The sequence below is a fragment of the Coffea arabica genome, chromosome 2e (assembly GCF_036785885.1).
Source record: "Coffea arabica cultivar ET-39 chromosome 2e, Coffea Arabica ET-39 HiFi, whole genome shotgun sequence".
NCBI lineage: Eukaryota > Viridiplantae > Streptophyta > Magnoliopsida > Gentianales > Rubiaceae > Coffea > Coffea arabica.
In genome coordinates, this window is record NC_092313.1 from 74559039 (window position 1) to 74580217 (window position 21179).

Consider the following 21179-nt stretch of genomic DNA (forward strand, 5'->3'; position numbering starts at 1 on the left):
ATTGAACGTGAGCATCTTCTTCTTGTGGCATTTTGTCTTCTGCTCGGGAAGTTCTAACCTTTACTAACCAACTTGGTAAATTATATTGACAACGATTGAAAATTTAAAATGGTCCGAGGAAATTCATAGAAGCATCTTGCTTTCATGGATACAAAAATTTAGAAGAATATGAGTATCTTCTCTTGGCATTTTGCCAATAAGTGCCAAGTTCTACTAAATTGGGAGCTGTTCAACGACTTTCACATTTTGTCATGAAGTACGAGCATCTTCTATTTCAGAATTTCAAGAAGAATCGGAGCATCCTCTCCATGGCATTCTTGTCTTGTTTCCTACATGTCAAGTTTCAGTAAACTGGGAGTTGTTAAAGGTTAAAGCTAGTCAGCTGTAAGAACTAATAAATTTACTCATCAGGATTAGGAGTATTAAGTTTATATATATTCATTAGATTCGTTGTGGTTAATAGCAAATCTTAAATCCATTTACTACAGGATAAAGTTGTAACTTAGTGTAAACAGTGATTATCAGTTGAGTTGATAACATTTCTTGTACAATGATGAGCAGTTATTCAAATAAGAAAAATCTTCTTGCAGTACAAATCAGTGAACTACACTTAAATAGGTGCTCTTGTCCTAGAACTCGTGATTTCATTCATGTTGACGCATTCTTTAGCCTCTGGGGCAGGTAAAATTCTTGTGCTTATAAGGTTCTTGATCAATCAGAGAATAATCAAGAATGTTTTGATTGTGAGTTTTCCTTTCACATTGATTTGTTGCAGATGTGATACAGAACGCCTCCAACAACACAAGGATAGAATTTCACGGCCAAAGTTTACTAAAGCAGATCACACCGGTAGACAAAAGAGGTTCGCTCAGTACTAATCAAAACTAGTCTCCGTGTCAAAAAAAAAAAAAAGAAAAAACTGATGGGGTAATCGTGTCGTTTAATTAGGATCATGTCTTCTTTGGAAAATGGCAAACTGTTTTGCACATTCTTCAATGAATTCTTCTCAACTTCTTTATGCTTTTAATCAAAGTGAATTAAAAATATACTTATTCATACATGCATACATACCCTCTAAAACTGCTTTACTTTTGCTTTCCTTTGCATTTGTTTCAAGAAATCTATTCGGTAACTGCAATTCTACAGGACTTGGCAGTTATCGGCAGCAATCTGTAGAAGTTATATCAGAAATTCTTGCTTCATACAAGAATACCACAATGTGCTAATATTCCATTTGATTTGCTAGATTTGATTAGACGTTGCAATTTTCTGGGGCTCTGAGGAGGCTTGATTCATTGCTGAGACAGAAGGCTGACCATGTTTGGTCTAGGAAAACACTTAAACCATCAAGGGTGAAGTGTAAGTGTTTTATCTCTTGAAGTCCACCGTCTTCACTCATGTTTATCTCTTGTTCACCACTGATTCTTTCCCGGTCAAAAAATTGCAGTAAAGAACCCAATGTCAATAAAGTGGAGCCAATGGCCGAGTTTTCTCCCATCTTCACCAGCCTGATCTAAAAGGCATTAGCTTGAACCCATTTTGGTTTCTTCTATGCCTTCAAATCGCTCAGGCATGAACATTTTCAGGTTTTATCCATATTTTGGGATCATGGGGTATGGCCCATGCTTTAACCAACCAACAGCATAGTTCCACCGGGAATGCGAAAACCTTCCACATTGCAATCCTCAGAGGGGAAATGGCCTTTGGTTATTTCATCGGGATAGCCTTCTAGTTTTTTAGACTGCAATTCTAATAATACTTGAATCATGCTTCTCATTCTTCCCTGAGCATGATCAGTTGCGGCCGGATCATCAGTCACCATCCTCCTCCTGCTGTCTTCTACCAATTTTTGCAGCAACTTACCCCTCTCTTCGTTTAACTCCACCAACTTCTTAACCATCCAAAGCACAGCATGAATGGCATGAAATCCAAAACACTAGACTTCGTTACCTGCCTCAAAATTTCTTCTACAAGCCCTCGAAACATCTTTGCATCTTCTCCATTCTCCTCGCTCAACCCGTAGTATTTTTTTTAGCGCAGATCATTCGTATCGTCATGTTGAATGCAAGTTCATACAAGGATGATCTTATGTCAAAGATCCTCTCTAGATTCCTATCAGAGACTTGGAAGAAGAGCCTTCGGATCAGGATTCTCACCTCATCCACCAGGATTGGAGATAACATCTGGACTATTTCAATGGTTGCAATTCGACAAAGGTTTCTCCAGTGCTGCCCGTAAGGTGACCAAATTAATGTGGTGACATTGTAGCTCAGGAGCTTTACAACAAGCAAGGGAGAGCGATTGGCAAAAACATGATCATTCTTGGTAAAACATGCTTCTGCAGGCAAGGGAGAGGAGATGAGTAGGACTGGCCAAGAACCAAACTAGAGGTGCAAGTACTGGACTATACTTTCTGGATACATCAGACAGGACTTTATGGAGAGGGAATTTCTTCTTCTTGAGCAAGTAGAGATTTTGTAACTTGTGAAGCAAACGGTGGGTCAAGAGGTGGAGAATCAGAAGAAATTCAGCCATGGACAAATATGCAGTGGTTTCCATGGATGCAGAGGACTGTCACTCTGGACGTGGACTATGGAGTATGGTGTGGTGTCAATTTCATAATTGGTAGTTTCACGGTCCACATGCTAAGTTGCTTTGCTCGCATGTGAAAACAATCAAGAATTATGTATGTAATTCATGATTGGTTGCAGAACCTGAGCATCTTTCATTTTCAAAAGATTAAGAAGGATATGAACATCTTCACTCTGGCGTCTTGTAAATGTCAAATTTTATTGAATTGGAGTAGTTCAAATAAATTTCATGTTTGGTTCTTGAACATCATTATCTTCCATTCCAAAAAGTTAAATGTCAAAAATGTCAATTTTGTCTTGTCTCCGTGAATGTCAATTTCTTAATCTGTCGTGTTCGATACGTGCAAAAATAATTAAGCTGAGACCAATAGATTAGCATTCGTTTGACGCGGATCAACATATATTTCTTTGTCGTGGAGTGACGGATGGTGATCAAGTTAGCAGCCAGCCATGAAGAAAAGAAACGGCACATAATCTGAGAAGGGATTATTAAGTATTTAACAGTTTGTTATCATTGATTTGTTGAGTCCTCTATGCCTTTAATTTTGCAAAAATTGTCATTGGCCGAATTTAAGTGAAACAAACTCGAGAGCTTATAGTGTAAAGTGTTCAAAATTGAAATTTCGCAACGGATCTTCTGTCCTATACCTTGTGCCACTCTCTGTTCCACTTTTTATTATATTGCTTTTTCACCTCGTGGGACAGAAGATCCGTTGCGTTGAAATTTAGTATACAAAGTGAAAAGTGATATAAATTCATAGGAACAAACTGCAAAGTGGAGTTTGTCCTGCAGAAAACTGCCAATGATAGATACATTCAAAAGTTGCTCTCCGCGATCAAAGCTCATACGCCATCAGCCCTTTTTCTTTGTACTTGAATTGACCAGATCCAACTGTCCTCTGGTCAATTCTTATTGCAAATAAGCACCGTAAAGAATTAAAAAGCAATTAGGTTAATGAAGATTAGTCCTCATGAGCAAAGTGGCAATCTCAAGTAGATACATCATCAAATGATTAAAAACAAAAAACAAAAAAACCTTAAACAGCAAGCTATGATTCCCCATTTTCCCTTTCAAAATATCTTAAATCTCATGCCATACGCATAATGGTGGAAAATTATGCCATCAAACACGTACAGGAACTGAGAATAAACAACTTGGTCCAGCACGTTACCTCACGCGGCTCAATTTTGCATTGTCTCCATCATATCTATCACCATATATACACCAGTTTCGTGTCTGCGTGTTATTATTAAAGTATTAACATGGGTTATCATCATTAAACTGTTAATGTACATCAAATAAAGACATAAAACAACATACAATAATTAGTATCATGAATGCACATTTGTTACATGTTTTGCTGAAATCTGTACTCCTAATTAACTACCTAAGGAACCAACTCAATACGAATATTGTATGAAAGATTAAAGATTAAAGAAGGATGAAGTGGTTACCTCTTCAAGCTCCTAAACCCTAGTTGTAAGCAAGACTTTCCACCAATACTTCACCAAGAAACACCACAAGTTTGCACATTTCTTCTAGCTAGAGCAAAATTCCAAGAGATTTGTGGGTTGGATGAAGAATATCAAGCAAGATTGGAATATCTTGAAATCCACCACCCTAACGATTCAGATCACTGGCTTAGATTGGCAGAGTTCAAATCACTGGAAAGAGAGGTCAATGATTCAAATCTTATTTCTTATCAATATGCCTCGATACGAGGTTTGTTCTAAATTCATATGGGTGTTGTGGTACACCCATCTGATCTGATGGTGGTTCAGTCCCTGTCAGTTTTCCTCGGCTCAATTGGGCCTTCCCATAGAGTAGATTCCCCTCTCCCCCGCTCCCGATAGAAGTAGGAGTGGGCTATACATTAAGTAATTCAAAATTTATTAACGCGTCTGAAAATATCATTAATGAAGTATCAATCTGGGACGTTGGGTCCCTTAGAACATGATAAAGAAACAAAATATGACATTTTCATTCATGATTTTCATAATGGCATAATTCTCAACTGAGTACGGGTACGTATAATCAATTTTGATGTTCAGTTGATGATGCTAACATCCGCTCGCGACCAATTAGTCAATTACTCCACATAGTCCACCGAGCATTCATCATCACCATTGCCAGCAAGACTAATTCTAGAGGTTTTCTATTTGTTAAAAGGTTGGTCAGAGCTATTTGCTTCAATTTCTCTTTTTAAAAAAAAAAAAAAAAAGAAAAAAGAAGAAAAAGGGGTACTTTCTTGAACAATTGGCATTGGATCCATCTCACCTACTTTGAAATGGTAGAACATCTTCTTTAACTGAGCTCATCAATTAAATTAAAAAAATATCACAGGTATAGTAGTCCTTGTAACTAGTTGAGGCATTCATTCATTCATTTAATGATTTATGATTAAAAAAAAAGAAGATTTCTCTGCTGCCGCCTCTTGCCAAGTTTGACTCGTCATATGAGGACATAGCAGATAATGGGATTAATTTTGTAGCAGTCAACAGTTATGTTCTGATACATTGTAGTAATACATGTTTAATTAGTATATATAATAGTTCACGTAATCATATCGTACACCTGCCGTCTGGCAGTTGGGAGCAGAAAACTATTGAAATCAATGATAATATATATATATATATATATATAAAAAAGGTTGCATGAGGGCTTAGTCGTAAAGGTTCCGGAATTATTTTTTTATTGAGGTTTCAAAATTGGGCTGTAAAATAACCGGAAAAAATGAATATTGTACTCGATAGATACAAATATTGGGTTGGTACCGGTAATGTTTCAACGAGGCTGGTGACTAATTCCATTTGAACGGAGGAGCGTATTTAATCCTTTCATTTGCTAAAAAATTCAACAACCAATGCCAGAACTATTCAATAGAATCTAAAACGCCTTGCGATCTTGACGCTATTTGTGAAAACGTAAACGACCAGCCCATTGCCTTGAAAACTTTACAAAAGCCATCGTTTGCATATGATATTTTTATTCTTTGTCCACCAAAAATCAAATTGATGTGATAAGTGATGCATTGCTCATCTTGCAGATTTTTTATTTGATGTTCGTTGTTTCTAATCAACGTCAACTTCGGAGTATTTTAGTGCATTGAATTGTGAGAAAGATGCCTATAAATATATAATAAATACTTACTTCAATTATAGATATTACTCAAAGAATTGAATTTTCATTTTTTTTATGGTAGTTTCTTTTCGTAAACAACTTAATTTGGACTTTTGGAGTATTTTGAGTAGGCATTACGTGTGGTGTACCATGCACTCCCATGAGCTGTTTCGTATTTTAAGATTTTCTAAATCCCATGAGTTTGATAGAAGAAAACACCGAAATTTTAAAAATCTAAAAAATGTACGAATCATGTCAAGAAATTTTTCAAAATGAAAAGAAGGTGTCGTATTACTAACGTGTTCAATCGCTAATTAGTAAGTAGAATAACAATTTTCTAGTGTGAAAGAAGATAATTGTTGGAGAAGAGAGAAAGAGTTGGATGAATCATGAAAAGGTGTTGGAAAAAATATTTAGAATAGAATTGCAAATGAGTCAAGTCGAATTGAGTTTTGGTCTAATCGAACCAGCTCGACTCAATTTTGCTAAGTTTGAACAAGACGAACTTTTAATGTAAAACTCTCAAATTTGAGCCGCCTTGTCGAACTCGAGTTCGAACCTACTCGAGTTCAAAAAATAAAAAAATTAATATATTTTTAAATAAATAAAATAGACATTTTTCTTAATAAATAATAGAAATATTAAGGATATATATATATATGTAATTTTACTATTAAAATAAAATATATATTCGAGTCGACTCGCAAATTAACGAGTTGAGTTTTTCTATACTCTACTCAAGTTCGACAACTCAACTTTGTCGAATCAAGCTTGACTTGAGCCGAGCGAACTTGTCAGCATTAAAGAGCGATTTAATTCATTTCCAACCCAGATTTAGAGAATGTGATTGATGTTTGAACATGGTGGTCCAATGCAATGTTCTAGAAACCCTCTTTCTATCGAGATAGAAAGTGATGAAGTTTTCTATTATCACATATGACTTTGGGCATTTAGTATTATGAATCTCCTTTCTATAAAAGGAAAAATTGTACATTATCAATCTGCTGCCATTAATGCAGCTTTAAATTCAATGAAATAATCATTTTGTTACTTTACAAAGAAATACACAATGTGTTTGCATATTAAATTATTTGGAATAATTTTTTCAAAAAATATATTATAACACTTTTTTGATATGATATATGTGAAATAAAAAGATGATTGAAAAAATGCATTAATGATATAAGCAAATAAAAAATTGCATCTAAACTACAATCCAAACAAATCGAAGCTAAGGAGATGCCACGTTTTCTCAAATGGAAAGCATAGTAAACATTTTGTTAATTCCCTTTCTATTGGATGATTTAAGGGATTATCTATTCGTAGGATGATTGCATTACGGTAACTCCAACGTAAAAGCTTATCTTATTTTGTTCTTAATGCATCTTTAATTACCAAAAAAAAAAAAAAGCCGTTGAGAAGGTAAAAAATGTTACCTTAAAGCAAAGGGGGAAAAAGATTGCTAATAATATCAAAACTGTGGAAAAAAATACACTAAAACCGATCATCGGCCAAAGGAATTAAACTTTTCTAACGACTAAATGTAAACATGTGAAGCTTTTAGCTGCATAGTTACAATGAAAAAGAAAAGATTGATATTAAATAAAAGCATTAAAAAAAGGAGGCCCCTTAATTTTTCGCAAGGGAAAAAAAATGCCCCTTGAATTTTTTTTTATTCAATTAAAAACGGGCCTCCGACTGGACCGACACTACATAATAATAATATGTCTTTATCATTTATACAATAATAATTCATTTCTTTCATCTCTCAAACTCTTGGTCAGCCTCTTTGTTTTTTTTTTTTTGGCGGGAAACTACGTGCGTCCCATCAATCCATGAATTATGCTACTTCTTTATTAGTTTATTTAGGTCTTGCGTTAGTACAGATCTTGCCAAAAGAAAGTGGCAGATGAATTTGTGCGATGATTTTTAGGGTGGTGCTCCTTGGACAGTTGGCAGCTCACACGCAGCCAGGAACAGAAGTTTCTTTCTCCTATATAAAATAATAAAACCCCACCCGGACGTCCAAAAATCAGCATCTTAACTATCTTTTATTTAATTTGAGGACTATAATTAAGAGCCAAAAAGCCCTTCAGTTTCAGTACTCAGAAAGCAAGAATCATGACTACTTTTCCAGAACTTGATGGAAAGGTGAAAGAGTTGAAGGAGTTCGATGACACGAAGGTTGGTGTAAGAGGACTCCTGGATTCCGGGGTGGCAAAGGTCCCAAGAATTTTCATCCGTCCACCGGAGAGTCATGATCCAGAGGCTAACAAAACAACGGGAGATGATGGCAGCAACAGTCCCCTCCCGCAGGTTCCCACCATAGACCTTCAGGGCTTTGATATCCCATCAAGAAGGGCCGAAATTGTTGATGAAATTAGTCAGGCACTGGGGACCTGGGGTTTCTTCCAAATGGTTAATCATGGGATTCCCACGGGTGTGTTGGACAACTTGTTGAGAAGCACCAGGGAATTTCATGAGCAACCCGAGGAAACGAGGATGGAATTCTACAGCCGTGATCCTACGAGGAAGGTGAAATATTACTCCACCGGGGATCTTTATCTAACAAAAGTTGCTCAGTGGAAAGATACCCTCTCCTGCGATTTCGACGATACCAGTAAAATCGACTTGGAAAGCTTCCCTGACATCTGCAGGTAATTTTCATGTACTACTCCCTAGCATCAATCTAGTTACTACTTGCATGGCCCGAGGATTGCTAGCAGTGGAGAGCCAGCCTAATTCATGCAGAAAACGACATTGCTTTGGTTCTTTCATTCTTTTTACTAGCCAATTTTGTCTTCAATTAATTACTGCTTGCATGTTTTCACAGATCTGATTTTTGCCTTTTTTGAATGGATCACTAATTAAAATCGAAATACAGAAACGAAATTGGTGATTATCTGAATCGGTTGAATGGATTGAAAAACCTGCTGGCTGAGTTATTGTCCGAAGCTCTGGGCCTATCCAGGGACCACCTTGCCAGTTTGGAATGCTTCGACATCCAGAGACTCCTATGTCATTATTATCCACCATGTCCCGAGCCTGACTTGACCATAGGCATAATGAAGCACTCCGACCCATACATCCTCACAATCCTCCTGCAAGATGACATCGGGGGTCTCCAAATCCTTCACAAGAACCGATGGCTGGATGTAACTCCTGTTGAAGGATCCCTTTTGGTAAACGCTGGAGATCTGTTGCAGGTGCATATACAACAACCACTACAATGTTGTTATTAACGCCGTACATATATGTTTGATCAATTCCAGCGCTAATTTGACCTTTATCTTGATTTGATTAATTCTAACAAGTGTATCTCGTTTTCCCGTGGTCAATGTTGCAGCTGATTACCAACGATAAGTTCACAAGTGTGGAACACAGGGTGATAGCTAAAAGAGTCGGTCCAAGACGCTCAGTTGCATGTTTCATTTACCCAAGAAACAAGAATCAATCCAAGCCGTACGGGCCAGTGAAGGAGCTTCTATCCGACAAGAATCCGCAGATATACAGGGAAACCAGCTTCAATGAATACGTCAGGTATTATGCTTCTAAAGGTCTTGATGGTGTCAAAGCGCTTCCTCACTTCCATTTGACAAGTGCAGACAGCTAGGTACAACTTAATTCTAGAGAGTGATCGGAGACAATAGTGAAGTTTTGAGTTTGTATTGGCAAATGACTATGTACCAAAAACTACAAGTGGCACAAAAGGATGATGTTAAAAATTGCGGCAAGCATGATCTATGGTGTTAAAAATTGAGGCAAGCTCACCAGGCAATTGTTGAGGATGCCATATCTTAATTAAAGTGCTTGTTTCTTTGTGATTCCCCTTACTCGTACCCTCGTCAAGTGCTTCCATCCTCATGCCTATGAAATGTGTTTCACTTTCTCTCCATAGGGAAAGAACCCAAAATTTTTAATTGAAATTGGAGGACATTAATATTTGACCAGTCAATTCTACTACTAATTGCTAGGAAAGCAACCATTTAGTAGAAAAAAAAAAAAAAAGGTACATTTCCCACATGACGCAATGAAAAAGTTTTGTGTCCGACCAAATCTCCCTCCTCCTCACCCGACACCACCTTTCAAGACCAAGGAAAAGATTAAGTACTGATTAATGATGAGGCAGTTAATTGGTATCGTTGGTGGAATGCTGACAGTGCCAACAGGTATATATTGCGCCTGTTGTGTTTCAATTGGTACTTTTGTCAGGCAATAAAGGAATAGAACACTTTTTGTTTGTAATTTTATTTTTTTTAGTACAATTGAACAGGCTCGAATCCGACATCTCTCAGTTATACTCCAATATTAGCTGCTGCCGTGCTAGAAACTCTTCTTTTTTTGTGATAAAATAATTCACATTTCTTGGATTAAAAGCATGAACTTTCCTTTGTAAAAGGTTCTCCAACCGAATGTCTCTCTGTACTCAATTAAACAACAAAAAAAAAAAAAGGATCCCGTAAGTTGAGGAATTATCTGAATTCGAATTTTCTTAGGAGTTAGGACCGAAAACCGGAACATGTAACATGAGATCATGACAAAGGAGATGTAATATAAAGGCTTTGATCAGGTGCTCAAGAATGAAATCCCAAGATTCAAAGTAACTTCCAAGTCTTCAGCCAAATTTGGAATTAGTTGCGATTTGAATGAGTTGTGAGTTATACGTAACATTATATAATAAGTCAATAAAGTAATGACAGAAACAATTCTGACTTTCTTGTAATCTTCTAGAAAAAGATCACCACGAAAGAGACAGATGACCAAACACAGTTATGGGCTACTACTAAATGCTACACGTAATCTTATTAAAAAAAAAAAAATTCATGACAGAAGAGATAAAATGGCTCCAAGTATAGCCACAGCAATGTTGTTGTTGTTGTTGTTTTTTTTTTTTTTTTTTTTTTTTTTTTGGGGTAAGAAAGACTGGAATTAACTTAAAATAAAGGGTTTACAACTTCGAGTTTACAAAACCAAGACAGAATCCTCTAGTCATCTTCTAACAATTTCAAAATACAAGAAGGAGTACAAGTATAGTTGATGAATTCTTGCTCTTGCCTTGCACCTGATCTTGCCGAAGTATCTGCACACCTATTTTGCTTCCTTGTAGATGTGCTTAACAGAAACTGCCTGAAAACCCTGCATAATGGCTAGGATGGTCCACCATTGATTTTAACAGCAATGTTGAGTTTGATGTTTGATATTGGGGGTCAAAAAGGTTGAAGGTCCTTTGTCTTTTGACAATTCAACCATTAAAAAGTCTCATGTTAACTTTGGAATTCTAGTAATATCACAGACTGTACTGTAATTTTAAATTACAAATATATATATATATATATATATATATATATATATAAACTCATGATTCACTAAAATTTTAGTAGTACGATAGATATTGTAACTTTCAAAGTAATCCAGACGTGTATAAAACTTAAGTTATTTGTATGGTTTGGAATTTTTAAATATTAGCAGAAAAAAAATTGCTAGACACTAAACATACACAACAAAAGATAGGTTTTATTATCATTATCGGGGCTTGGTCAGTTTTGCGCTCTCATATTACTCTTATGATCTTAGGACAGCTCATTTTTTCACCTATACCACTATAATATTGAATTTCCTTGAACAAGTTAGAACATGGCACTCTCCTTTACAGATTAATAATTGGAATAAGAATTGTTAGATGATTAATTATATTCTAATGGAGTACTAGTTTGAAACGACTAGGAGAAGTGAAAGTTTGGAACTTCTATTCTTCTCATCGAGGTTTTTGCAGGTTTGGTAGTTGCTTTGAGCAGCTAGCTGGTGAGCAGGTGGTGGATTCTAGTGATGTACATGGGAATCTATCACCGCCTACTCTAGCAAGAAGGGATGGGATGCTGTTCCAATCCTATGCTGGCAGATACAGAGTGCCAGCAGGCAAAAGAATGGACAGTAGAGTGATGCATAAGCATAGTTATTAAATTCGGTCCGATCCAACGGTTGAACTGATCAAACCGGTGGATCTGTCATAGAATCGGGCTAGTTTAGCAATTGTATTAGAATTGCAGATGACTCCCTTTGAACTGTTTGATTCAGACGATTGAACCGGTGACCCGTTAAACATTATGAACTCGAAGGGTTTTAATTTTATTTTTCAAATTATCTTTTTATCCAATTTTTTAATTTGACCAGCTACACCACACATGGGTATTGTCGTCTTTTTGATAATTAGATGAGAAAAATTGAAAAGGAATTTGGAAATTAGGGTTTCTTTCTTTTTTTGACACTTAAAATTATCATTTATATTTGTGTATAATATCAATATGAATTCATGAACTAAGAAACACATATGAGTATGACTTGTGTGTATGAACTTTGAAATATGAATAGGTTATGGCATGTTAATATTTAAGAATTTCTATATTTATATATTATTTATATGTTTATTTAATTATATATATATATATATATATTTTTTTTTTTTTATTGTATAGTGTGATCCATCGATTGAACCACTTATCCACCAACCCTAGTCCTCTGTCGGGTTGATGTTCGAGTTGGTTTTAATAATTATGTGCATAAGTAAGTAGTAGCTTAATTAGGAAGCTGGCAATAAAGTCTTATTTGGTCCAGACAATCGAAAAGACCAACTGCTACGACAAATGAACGTAATGACTAGCAAGCACTAGGGCCTCTGTAATGGATGTGGAGAACTCCAAAGTTAAAGACGCTACTCAGGTACTTACCAAATGCTCTTTGAGTTCTTAGAACATATGTCTTGATTGGCTTTATACCCAACCAATTTGAGTTGGATATAATAATGGTCACGCTTGATTTGGTTTCTTATAAAGCATAAAACACTCGCTATTAGAAATTGCCTTTATTAATATACTATTTTTGAGTTGGATACACTAATGTTTTGTTCGTACCTTAGCACGATCTATTTTTTTTTTTATTTACTGTGAATTTGTGCAAATATGAATAATTTAAATTAAAAAAATTAACAACGATTCCAGATGTTCATTCATATTAATTTTAAAATTTTGATATATTCTAAATGTTTAATTATCATACTAATTTTAAAAACATTTTTACATGCTTTTACTATAATATAATAGTATTCATCAAATATTGTAATGCATATTAGAGAATCGATAGATATTCTTTTCTTTTTGTGGCTATTCTTTTGTAAAATAAATATTTTTTTTAATGGCCATAATCCTAGCCAAAACAACATATTTGTAGTTAATTAAGTACAAAAGATCCAGTAATTTATATTCTTCATCAACAAATATTCAATTTCTAGGAATATTGGTGAATCTATAGGTGTAATAGTTAATTTTTTTGTTACAGTAAATTAATACTTATGGATAAAAAAAATATAAGAAATGTATTGAAAAAAGATGATATGATTAGAATAGAAAGGAACCGTAACAACAAACAATTCAAATGTATTTAAATAAATATATATATAAAGATTTATAGAATAGTTGGATATAAATATAGGTAAAATCCATGTATATATCCAAATAAACTTGTTAATTCTCTTCAATTAAGCATGCCATCTAAGAGAAAGAATATGGATAATTAAAATAACAACATTCGTATGTTTTTATCATGTCAAATTTGAGCAAAACTCGAATGTTTCGATATATTTACACCTAGATAGAATGTCTTATGCTTATAAAGCTAAATATAACAGATCAATAGATAATGAATCTTGCTCGAGCTTAATTTCATTAGGATTTTTTTTTAGCTTAATTTCATTATTTGGTTAACTCTCTTTTGCTTTTCTTTCTTTCTTTTTTTAATTTGTCTGTTCAAGAGATACTTGGGTTGGAAAAGATTAAGATAGTCTGTGTCGGCCTACATGACAGAAGTAACGTTTGGGCTGCGAAGTGGAAACAAATTGTGTGACGCAAGACGTTGGGCTTAAAAAATAAAATGTATAAATTCGGCCCAAGTTTGTAGCCCGTTGAAGGCCCAATTCAATGCAACGACACCGTTACACTACCGCAATAGTGTGGTAGTATCTTAAACCCCTCTGGTCTGCGTCGCTCTCAAAGTCGGAAATTATCGAACGCTCAGAGGCCACAACTGAGCAGGCAAAAAAGGAACAGTGATTTAAACGGAACCCTAGCTTTTGACGACGTCGTTCCACAAAGGATGGAAGCCGAAGACGACATCGGGAGACATATGATGGACGAGAACGAGATCTATGCTAACGGCGGCGACGGCGCCGGTGGGGAACCGCAGCGTCAGAGACCAATAATCAGCGGAGAGCAGCTCGACGTCGAGGCGTATGCGGCGTTGTACAGCGGGAGAACGAAAATTATGCGGCTTCTTTTCATCGCCGAGCGATGCGACAATGTTTCTATGCAATTGGAAGCTTTGAGAATGGCGTACGATGAGATCAAAAAGGGAGAGAATACTCATATTTTCAGGGATGTTGTTCAGAAAATTGATGGGCGTTTGGGCCCTAATTACGGCCCGGACCCAGCATGGGCTGATGCGGTTGATCGTCGTGCTGAGCAGAGGAGGGAGAAGCTCGAGAACGAACTTAATGCTTATAGGGTATATGCTAACTATTTTTAGTATTGTTGGATTTGCCTATTTGTTTGGGGTTTAATGGTGTGCATTGTCGATTTAGTTATTTCTTTTGCTTTGTAAAATCCATACTTGTTAGTATCTGTGCAAGCTTGCTTATATACAATTATACATATGAGGGCTTGTTCTCCATAGTTTCTGCTTATTGAAATTAGATAAAGCTAAAGAGCAGAAGCTGACACCAGCTGAGAATACCTCATATAGGGTTGACTTTGAATAAAAGCTATAGCCCGCTAATTTTATGCTTTGGAGGAAAAGCACTAAAAGTACTGTTTAGCTAAGTAGGTTGTTCTGTTAGGTCCAGAATGGCATTCTTGCGTGTCTAACGGGGTTTTTATTCAATCTCGAATAAGTAATAAGTGCTTGGAATTTACTTCTGATAATAGTATAAGTTATAATGGGTGTCACTTTGTTTTCTCTTTCATCTCCTTATAGCACAGTTATAATGAGATTGGAGATTTGAATACGGGTAACGTTTGAGCATATTATTAGGTAATTTGGCTGTGGCTTTTGATTGGGATGCTATGCTGATGTGGACCTTTCTTGATGTGTGAATTGAATGATAAATATCAGCCTGATCATTTGTTGAATCTTGACCATCCTATAATTAGTTTTATGAGGGGGATGGTTCACTGCATATTAGCTATAGCCTCCTTAATAGGAGCTTTCTTGATTACATTTGTTACTCAAGTTAGATATTTGCATTGTAAGTACCAACATCAAGAGGATGATTAGTCTGTGTTGCATGTGCATGATCCGATTGTAGTTGAAGAACTTGGCAGCTCTCAGCTAAATGTGCTTACTGTTATAGTGCTAGGGGCTGACTTTATGGGATATTTCTTGACTTAGTGGTAGAAGAGTACACCTTGAACTGCTAGGGGAAGAGCAGATGAAGATGAAGAACTGAGGGAAGTAGAAATGTTTTCAGCGTACTGATTGAGATGTATCAGTCTACTGGAGAAATAGGCTGATTAAATGGTATTTGTAGCTAAAATCTTCGAGATGCATCCCATTATTGGGGGGACTGGATTAACCAATTATAAGACTGTTCTACCACCATTGGGTCTCTATTTTCCGGTCTTACTGAATTAACAAAATTAACTCGTCAATGAGATCGAATGAAAACTACCTAGATTAAATTGAATGAATTGCTTTGAAAGTTCACTGGCTGCAGATTAGCGTCAATATACTGTAATAAATGCAATATTAATCACCTTGGCGACAGCCAACTAAACCAATACAGCTTCTTATTTGCAGTGAGTGTCATATTTTTTGTTTAGACATTATAACCTTAGTTTTACCCGAGTAGCACATAGCCATTGCAATACATGGATTTTCTTTATTTCTTGTGGGATTTTGGAGCATCTGCAATCTGTGGGGTTGTTGATATGTGGAGCTAACTAGGATTTGGGATTACTAATGTAATCTGACCAAAAAATGGTGTCTTTTTTCCCCCCTTGACTTTCCTGAGACGCCCTCTATCCATTTTTTTGAGGGATGGGTAATACATAGTACAGTATTGTCTTATCTTTCTGAGAAGTCTGTGTCTTTATGACCCATATCATGGGTTTTGCAAAAGTTCACCCTAATGTTAATTTTATGTTGCTTACCTTCTCATCTTTATTTGCAGACAAATTTGATAAAAGAGAGCATTAGAATGGGATACAATGATTTTGGTGACTTTTACTATGCACATGGTGCACTTGCAGAAGCATTTAAGAATTATGTGCGTACTCGTGATTACTGTACGACTTCAAAGCATATTGTTCATATGTGTTTGAATGCAATTTTGGTTAGCATTGAGATGGGCCAATTCACACATGTTACAAGTTACGTCAGCAAAGCAGAGCAGAGTCCAGATGCTGTGGATGCTGTTACAAGCGCAAAACTGCATTGTGCCGCTGGGTTAGCGCACTTGGAGGGTAAAAAGTACAAGCTTGCTGCTCGCAAGGTTTGTGATTTATGTCACCTTTTTGACTAAAACAATTTTGTCTTTAAGTACTTTTTCGCGAGTGGGATTTACATGTGATTGGGATGGTTAATTTGTTACTTATGATCACTTTACGGTGGCTATCATCCTTGCAGTTCTTGGAAACTGGTCCAGAATTGGGTAATAACTATACAGAAGTAATAGCGGCTCAGGATGTTGCAACATATGGTGGATTATGTGCTCTTGCAAGTTTTGACCGAACAGAACTAAAGGTTACTTATACCCCTCTTTTGCACATCTGTTTTCTGGTGAAGATTTTCTTGAAATTGTGAATTACTTCCTAACTATATTGCTATATTTGCAGAGCAAAGTTATAGACAACAGTAACTTTAGGAATTTCTTAGAGCTGGTACCAGAGATAAGAGAACTTATTCAGGATTTCTATACAAGGTGATCTACTGATGTTCTTACGTGTCAGGCAGCTTTTTAGCATTGCTTCAGTTACGAGTAGGATGTGGTTTCCCTTTTTTCTCTGGTTCACATAAGAGGGCAATAAAAATACATAGCTGTTTTATACTTTGGTAAGTAGGCAGACATTGGCAGCACATATTGGTACATGAAACTTGGTTGATGAAAGTAGTTTTGCAAGGTAAATGCTATTCAATTTTTTATGTTCACCTTTGCCGTTTGGGGCCATTTTTTTTGCATCAGTGTCTTGAAACTTTTATTTTACTTTTACTTTTCCTTGTATGTTCTCTGAGTGGTATGAAAACTCCAGCTAGATGCATACAGATGCAAACATAAATAATTTATTGGAGCCTGGAATCTGTTGTTCAGATGTAAGATTGTAATAAAATCGAGCTTGATTCAGTCTCCTTGTTCACGGTTCGAGTCAATAACAACTACTTTCTGCTCTTTTTATTGTCTAGCCATTGATCTCTCTTGGTGTTCTCTGATCTTTTAGTAATGTACTCTCGTACATATTTCTTCTATACATATAGGAGGAATATAAACTTTGTTTATTGGTATATTGTTGTTTCCTCCAAATGTCTGTCATTATTTATTAGCACCTTATGCACGTTGCATGTTGGAGGTTATTTTGTTCGGATTTAATAAACATCTATAATTCAGTAGTAGTAAAAGTGAAAATTGTAGATGATTACTCCAAAACATCACTCTCTTGTCTCCTAACTGCTTGCACTTTTATATTGCCTAATGTTAGGGGAGCTTTTATTCCTCTAACTTAGAAACTCATAATCTGCTGATGACACCTCAGGTGTCCCAGCAGCCACTTCATGTTTGCTTTTAAGACATAGTTCACTTTTAAGACATAGTTCACTGAGTGGTATGAGGGTAATTGTGTTCTACTGATGTAAACGATGCCTAGTTGTAAGATCTAAATTTGATGTTGGTGCTTTGATTGTTCGGTATAATCTTCCAAAGAAAATGCCATGACCTTTTCTTCTTGGGCTGTATAATATGATTGTTTTGAATGGTCACATCTCCTATGCAGTAGAAGCAGAAACACTGTTTCCCTTTTACTGTTAATAGATAAGAGGATAGACTTTTTTGTTTTTTAATTTTTGCTTGTAGCGTTATCCACAGGTATTTGATCAGCTAATTTGGATTCTTTTCTGTTTGTCATGCAGCCACTACGCTTCATGTCTGGAGTACTTGGGAAATCTGAAAGCTAACCTGTTGCTTGACATTCATTTGCATGACCATGTGGAGACATTGTATGATCAAATCCGTAACAAAGCTCTCATACAGTACACTCACCCATTCGTCTCTGTTGATCTGCGTATGATGGCCAATGCTTTTAAGACTAGTATTGCTGGACTTGAGAAGGAGCTTGAAGCTTTGATTACTGAAAATCAAATACAGGTAAATTATTTTCAAATAATTATTTGATTGCATCATAAGCATGTTTTACAACCACCTTTTTACCTCACGTACATCACATCATAAAAAGTGCTATAATATTTTTTCCAAAAAAATTATTCCAAATAATCTCTTATTTAAACACACTAAATTACTTTGCAATACTCTGGCACTCCTTTTTTGTTTTGCTGTATCTGATTGTCAGACCTAGGTCAAGAGAGGGGCTAAATCCTGGGATTTTGGAATTAAAATGACTTGTTCCTGCAGGCTCGAATTGACTCCCACAATAAAGTTCTCTATGCACGGCATGCGGATCAGAGAAATGCCACGTTCCAGAGGGTGCTGCAGACGGGTGGTGAATTTGACCGGGATGTGAGGGCTATGTTATTGAGAGTAAGTCTCATGAAGCACGATTACGCTCTCAAGGCATCAAGGAAACAGCACTGAATCACTTGTAAAATTGGAGCATGCGGATGACCAAACTGGTGAAGTTAAGCAAAGTTATTCCCCAGGAGTGGGAAGGGGAGGAAAAGAAAGGATCAAGCATGTTGGACCAGTGAATCAGTTTTGATTGTTCAATAGCGTTTGGCATTGGTAGGGTGCAAATGGTCCTTCAGTTACATTCAAACATTTAAAATCTCACTTGGTGTTAATATTAATTAGATCATTAATTACACAAGTTGCCAGCCTTTGGTACATATATTTGTCTCTGGCGGTCTTTGTTCGGTACATATATTTGGCTAGATGCTTAATAACTCTGATTTGCGTTTGTGAATATCGGATTTGATTTTTCCCTTGCGAATGTGTGTGCCGGTCGTGTTTGTTTGTATTGTTTTTAAGGGCTATACTGCAAATGTTGTTTGGCAAGTTTGATTTATCTGATTTTGTGGTTGGCGGGTGGAGCCTGTCAAGCCTTTGTTAGTTCCAAATTTTTTCCAAAATTGAGCATGCGAGGGATTTTGAATCAGGCTAAGGCCAGTGATGTAAAATTTCAACCTACCCTTCTGGGAATCGAAATTGAATTTTCCATTTTTGGCAGGCATCAATAATGATTAAAGTAACTATGGCTTGGAATGCATATCAACTGATTTCATCCGCTTCTTGAAATGCTTTGACAAATTTTGACCAAAAAAAAAAAAAAAAGAGATGCTTGGCAAAATGAACATGGAAACATCTTAGCGGTAAGAATGTTCCAACTGAACCGGGCCATGCAGCTCAAGTAGAAGCTGTACTAACCATCTGCAAAGAAACGATAATTTTAATTTTTATCACCGGTTAAAATTTGTGTTCATAAATTCAATTCTAGCCATCTAATTTAAAATAGGGATAATTTCACAAACCTCCCCTGAGGTTTCTGACACTTTCACTGAGACCCCTCTAGGTTTTAAAAATTTTACCTAGCTCCCTTGCTTTTCAAATTTGGTAACAATTCAGTCCAATTAAGATTAAAATATTACTATCATGATAGAGATAACATTTGTATTCCATGAATACCCTCTTCCTCCCTATATTAGTACAAGATTGCTTGTTAATAAAAACCTACTAGTTTTCCTTTTGTAATAATATTAGTGTAACACTTTTTGAATTTCATTTATAAACATTTATGTATTTAATATAAATTAAATGATTCAAAGTAAAATACTCATAAATAGTTAGTACTTTATTTATATAATGGAAGAAACTCGTAAAGAACTGGTATGTTATGGACAATTTTTTTTCTACTTTCAAATACTTCATTTATATTAAATACAAAACATACTAGTTTTCCTTTCATAAAAATATTTGTGTAACGGCTTTTGAATTTTATTTGCAAATATTTATGTATTTAACATAAATTAAATGATTCAGAATAAAATGTCTATAAAAATCTGGTACTTGGTTCATATAATAGACAAAGGCTATAAAGAGTTGGTACTTTATGGGATATTTCTTTTTGCTCACAAATAGCTATTACTTTGTTCATGTAATAGAGGAAACCCAAAAAGAGTTGATATGTTATGGGCAATTTTTTTTTTTTTTTTACTTTACGTATTTAATTTATGTTAAATACAAAACCTACTAGTTTTCCTTTCGTAAAAATATTAGTATATCACTTTTTAAATTTTACTTACAAACATTTATGTATTTAACATAAATTATATGATTCAGAGTAAAATGCCTATAAATAGCTAGTATTTTATTCATATAATAGAAGAAAACCCGTAAAGAGCTGGTAAAAGGTGCGTAATTTCTTTTTTTACTTTCACGTATTTAATTTATGTTAAATACAAAACCTACTAGTTTCCCTTTCGTAATAATATTAGTGTAACACTTTTTGAATTTCACTTATAAACATTTATGTGTTTAATATAAATTAAATGATTCAAAGTAAAATACTCATAAATAATTAGTACTTTATTCATATAATGGAAGAAACTCGTAAAGAACTGGTATGTTATGGACATTTTTTTTTAACTTTCAAATACTTCATTTATATTAAATACAAAACATGCTAGTTTTCCTTTCGTAAAAATATTTGTGTAACGGCTTTTGAATTTTATTTGCTAATATTTATGTATTTAACATAAATTAAATGATTCAGAATAAAATACTCATAATCATCTCTACCTTTTTATTAATAAGCAATCTTGTACTAATATAGGGAGGAAGAGGGTATTCATAGAATATAAATGTTATATCTATCATGATAGTAATATTTTAATTCTAATTGGACTGAATTGTTACCAAATTTGAAAAGCAAGGGAGCTAGGTGAAATTTTTAAAATCTGGAGGGGTCTCAGTGCAAGTGTCAGAAACCTCAGGAGAGGTTTGTGAAATTATTCCTTTAAAATATTTCCATCTCCACTATGAACTGCAGAGGACCCGGATCCTACCCAATAACCACCGTTAAAGCCTGGAGGATAGGTCAAAGCTAGTTGTAAATCTTCTCAATCCGTAGTCATCACCACCTCTTTTACAATTACAAACGAACTTTTATTTAATCAAATCAAATTTTGATTTAATTTTATCAAATTCGAACTCGATGAATTTTCAATGTAAAATTTAAATTCGAGTTTGAGTTCAACCTCAA

General features: G+C 35.3%; 2 protein-coding genes and 1 long non-coding RNA gene across 4 annotated transcripts; all 3 read left to right on the top strand.

Annotated features, from left to right (window-relative positions):
* Positions 1-340: 340 nt before the first annotated feature.
* On the top strand, positions 341-2836 carry LOC140037087 (uncharacterized). 2 transcript variants are annotated; one of them, XR_011841046.1, is made up of 4 exons: positions 341-681; positions 776-862; positions 1247-1359; positions 1448-2836. It is a non-coding gene; the product is annotated as an uncharacterized lncRNA (long non-coding RNA). The 2 variants fall into 2 exon arrangements; XR_011841045.1 differs by having other exon boundaries at positions 1247-2836.
* A 4767-nt stretch (positions 2837-7603) lies between these two features.
* Positions 7604-9545, top strand: LOC113733123 (1-aminocyclopropane-1-carboxylate oxidase homolog 1-like). The gene is made up of 3 exons (XM_027259297.2): positions 7604-8369; positions 8597-8918; positions 9059-9545. Exons 1-3 carry the CDS (start codon positions 7834-7836, stop codon positions 9323-9325), a joined length of 1125 nt encoding a protein of 374 aa, XP_027115098.1. The 5' UTR covers positions 7604-7833; the 3' UTR covers positions 9326-9545.
* Positions 9546-13740: 4195 nt separating this feature from the next.
* On the top strand, positions 13741-18884 carry LOC113733124 (COP9 signalosome complex subunit 1). The gene is made up of 6 exons (XM_027259298.2): positions 13741-14265; positions 15929-16249; positions 16384-16500; positions 16593-16678; positions 17878-18112; positions 18377-18884. Exons 1-6 carry the CDS (start codon positions 13858-13860, stop codon positions 18554-18556), a joined length of 1347 nt encoding a protein of 448 aa, XP_027115099.1. The 5' UTR covers positions 13741-13857; the 3' UTR covers positions 18557-18884.
* The last annotated feature ends 2295 nt before the right edge of the window (positions 18885-21179 follow it).

What these genes read in the sequence shown, in the direction of transcription:
- LOC113733123 (XM_027259297.2), top strand. Translation starts at nt 7,834, where the DNA reads ATGACTACTTTTCCAGAACTTGATGGAAAGGTGAAAGAGTTGAAGGAG. An exon ending in AGCTTCCCTGACATCTGCAG is followed by an intron (nt 8,370 to 8,596) that starts GTAATTTTCATG and finishes ATCGAAATACAG; the next exon opens with AAACGAAATTGGTGATTATC. An exon ending in ACGCTGGAGATCTGTTGCAG is followed by an intron (nt 8,919 to 9,058) that starts GTGCATATACAA and finishes TCAATGTTGCAG; the next exon opens with CTGATTACCAACGATAAGTT.
- LOC113733124 (XM_027259298.2), top strand. Translation starts at nt 13,858, where the DNA reads ATGGAAGCCGAAGACGACATCGGGAGACATATGATGGACGAGAACGAG. An exon ending in ACGAACTTAATGCTTATAGG is followed by an intron (nt 14,266 to 15,928) that starts GTATATGCTAAC and finishes CTTTATTTGCAG; the next exon opens with ACAAATTTGATAAAAGAGAG. An exon ending in TTACTGAAAATCAAATACAG is followed by an intron (nt 18,113 to 18,376) that starts GTAAATTATTTT and finishes TTGTTCCTGCAG; the next exon opens with GCTCGAATTGACTCCCACAA.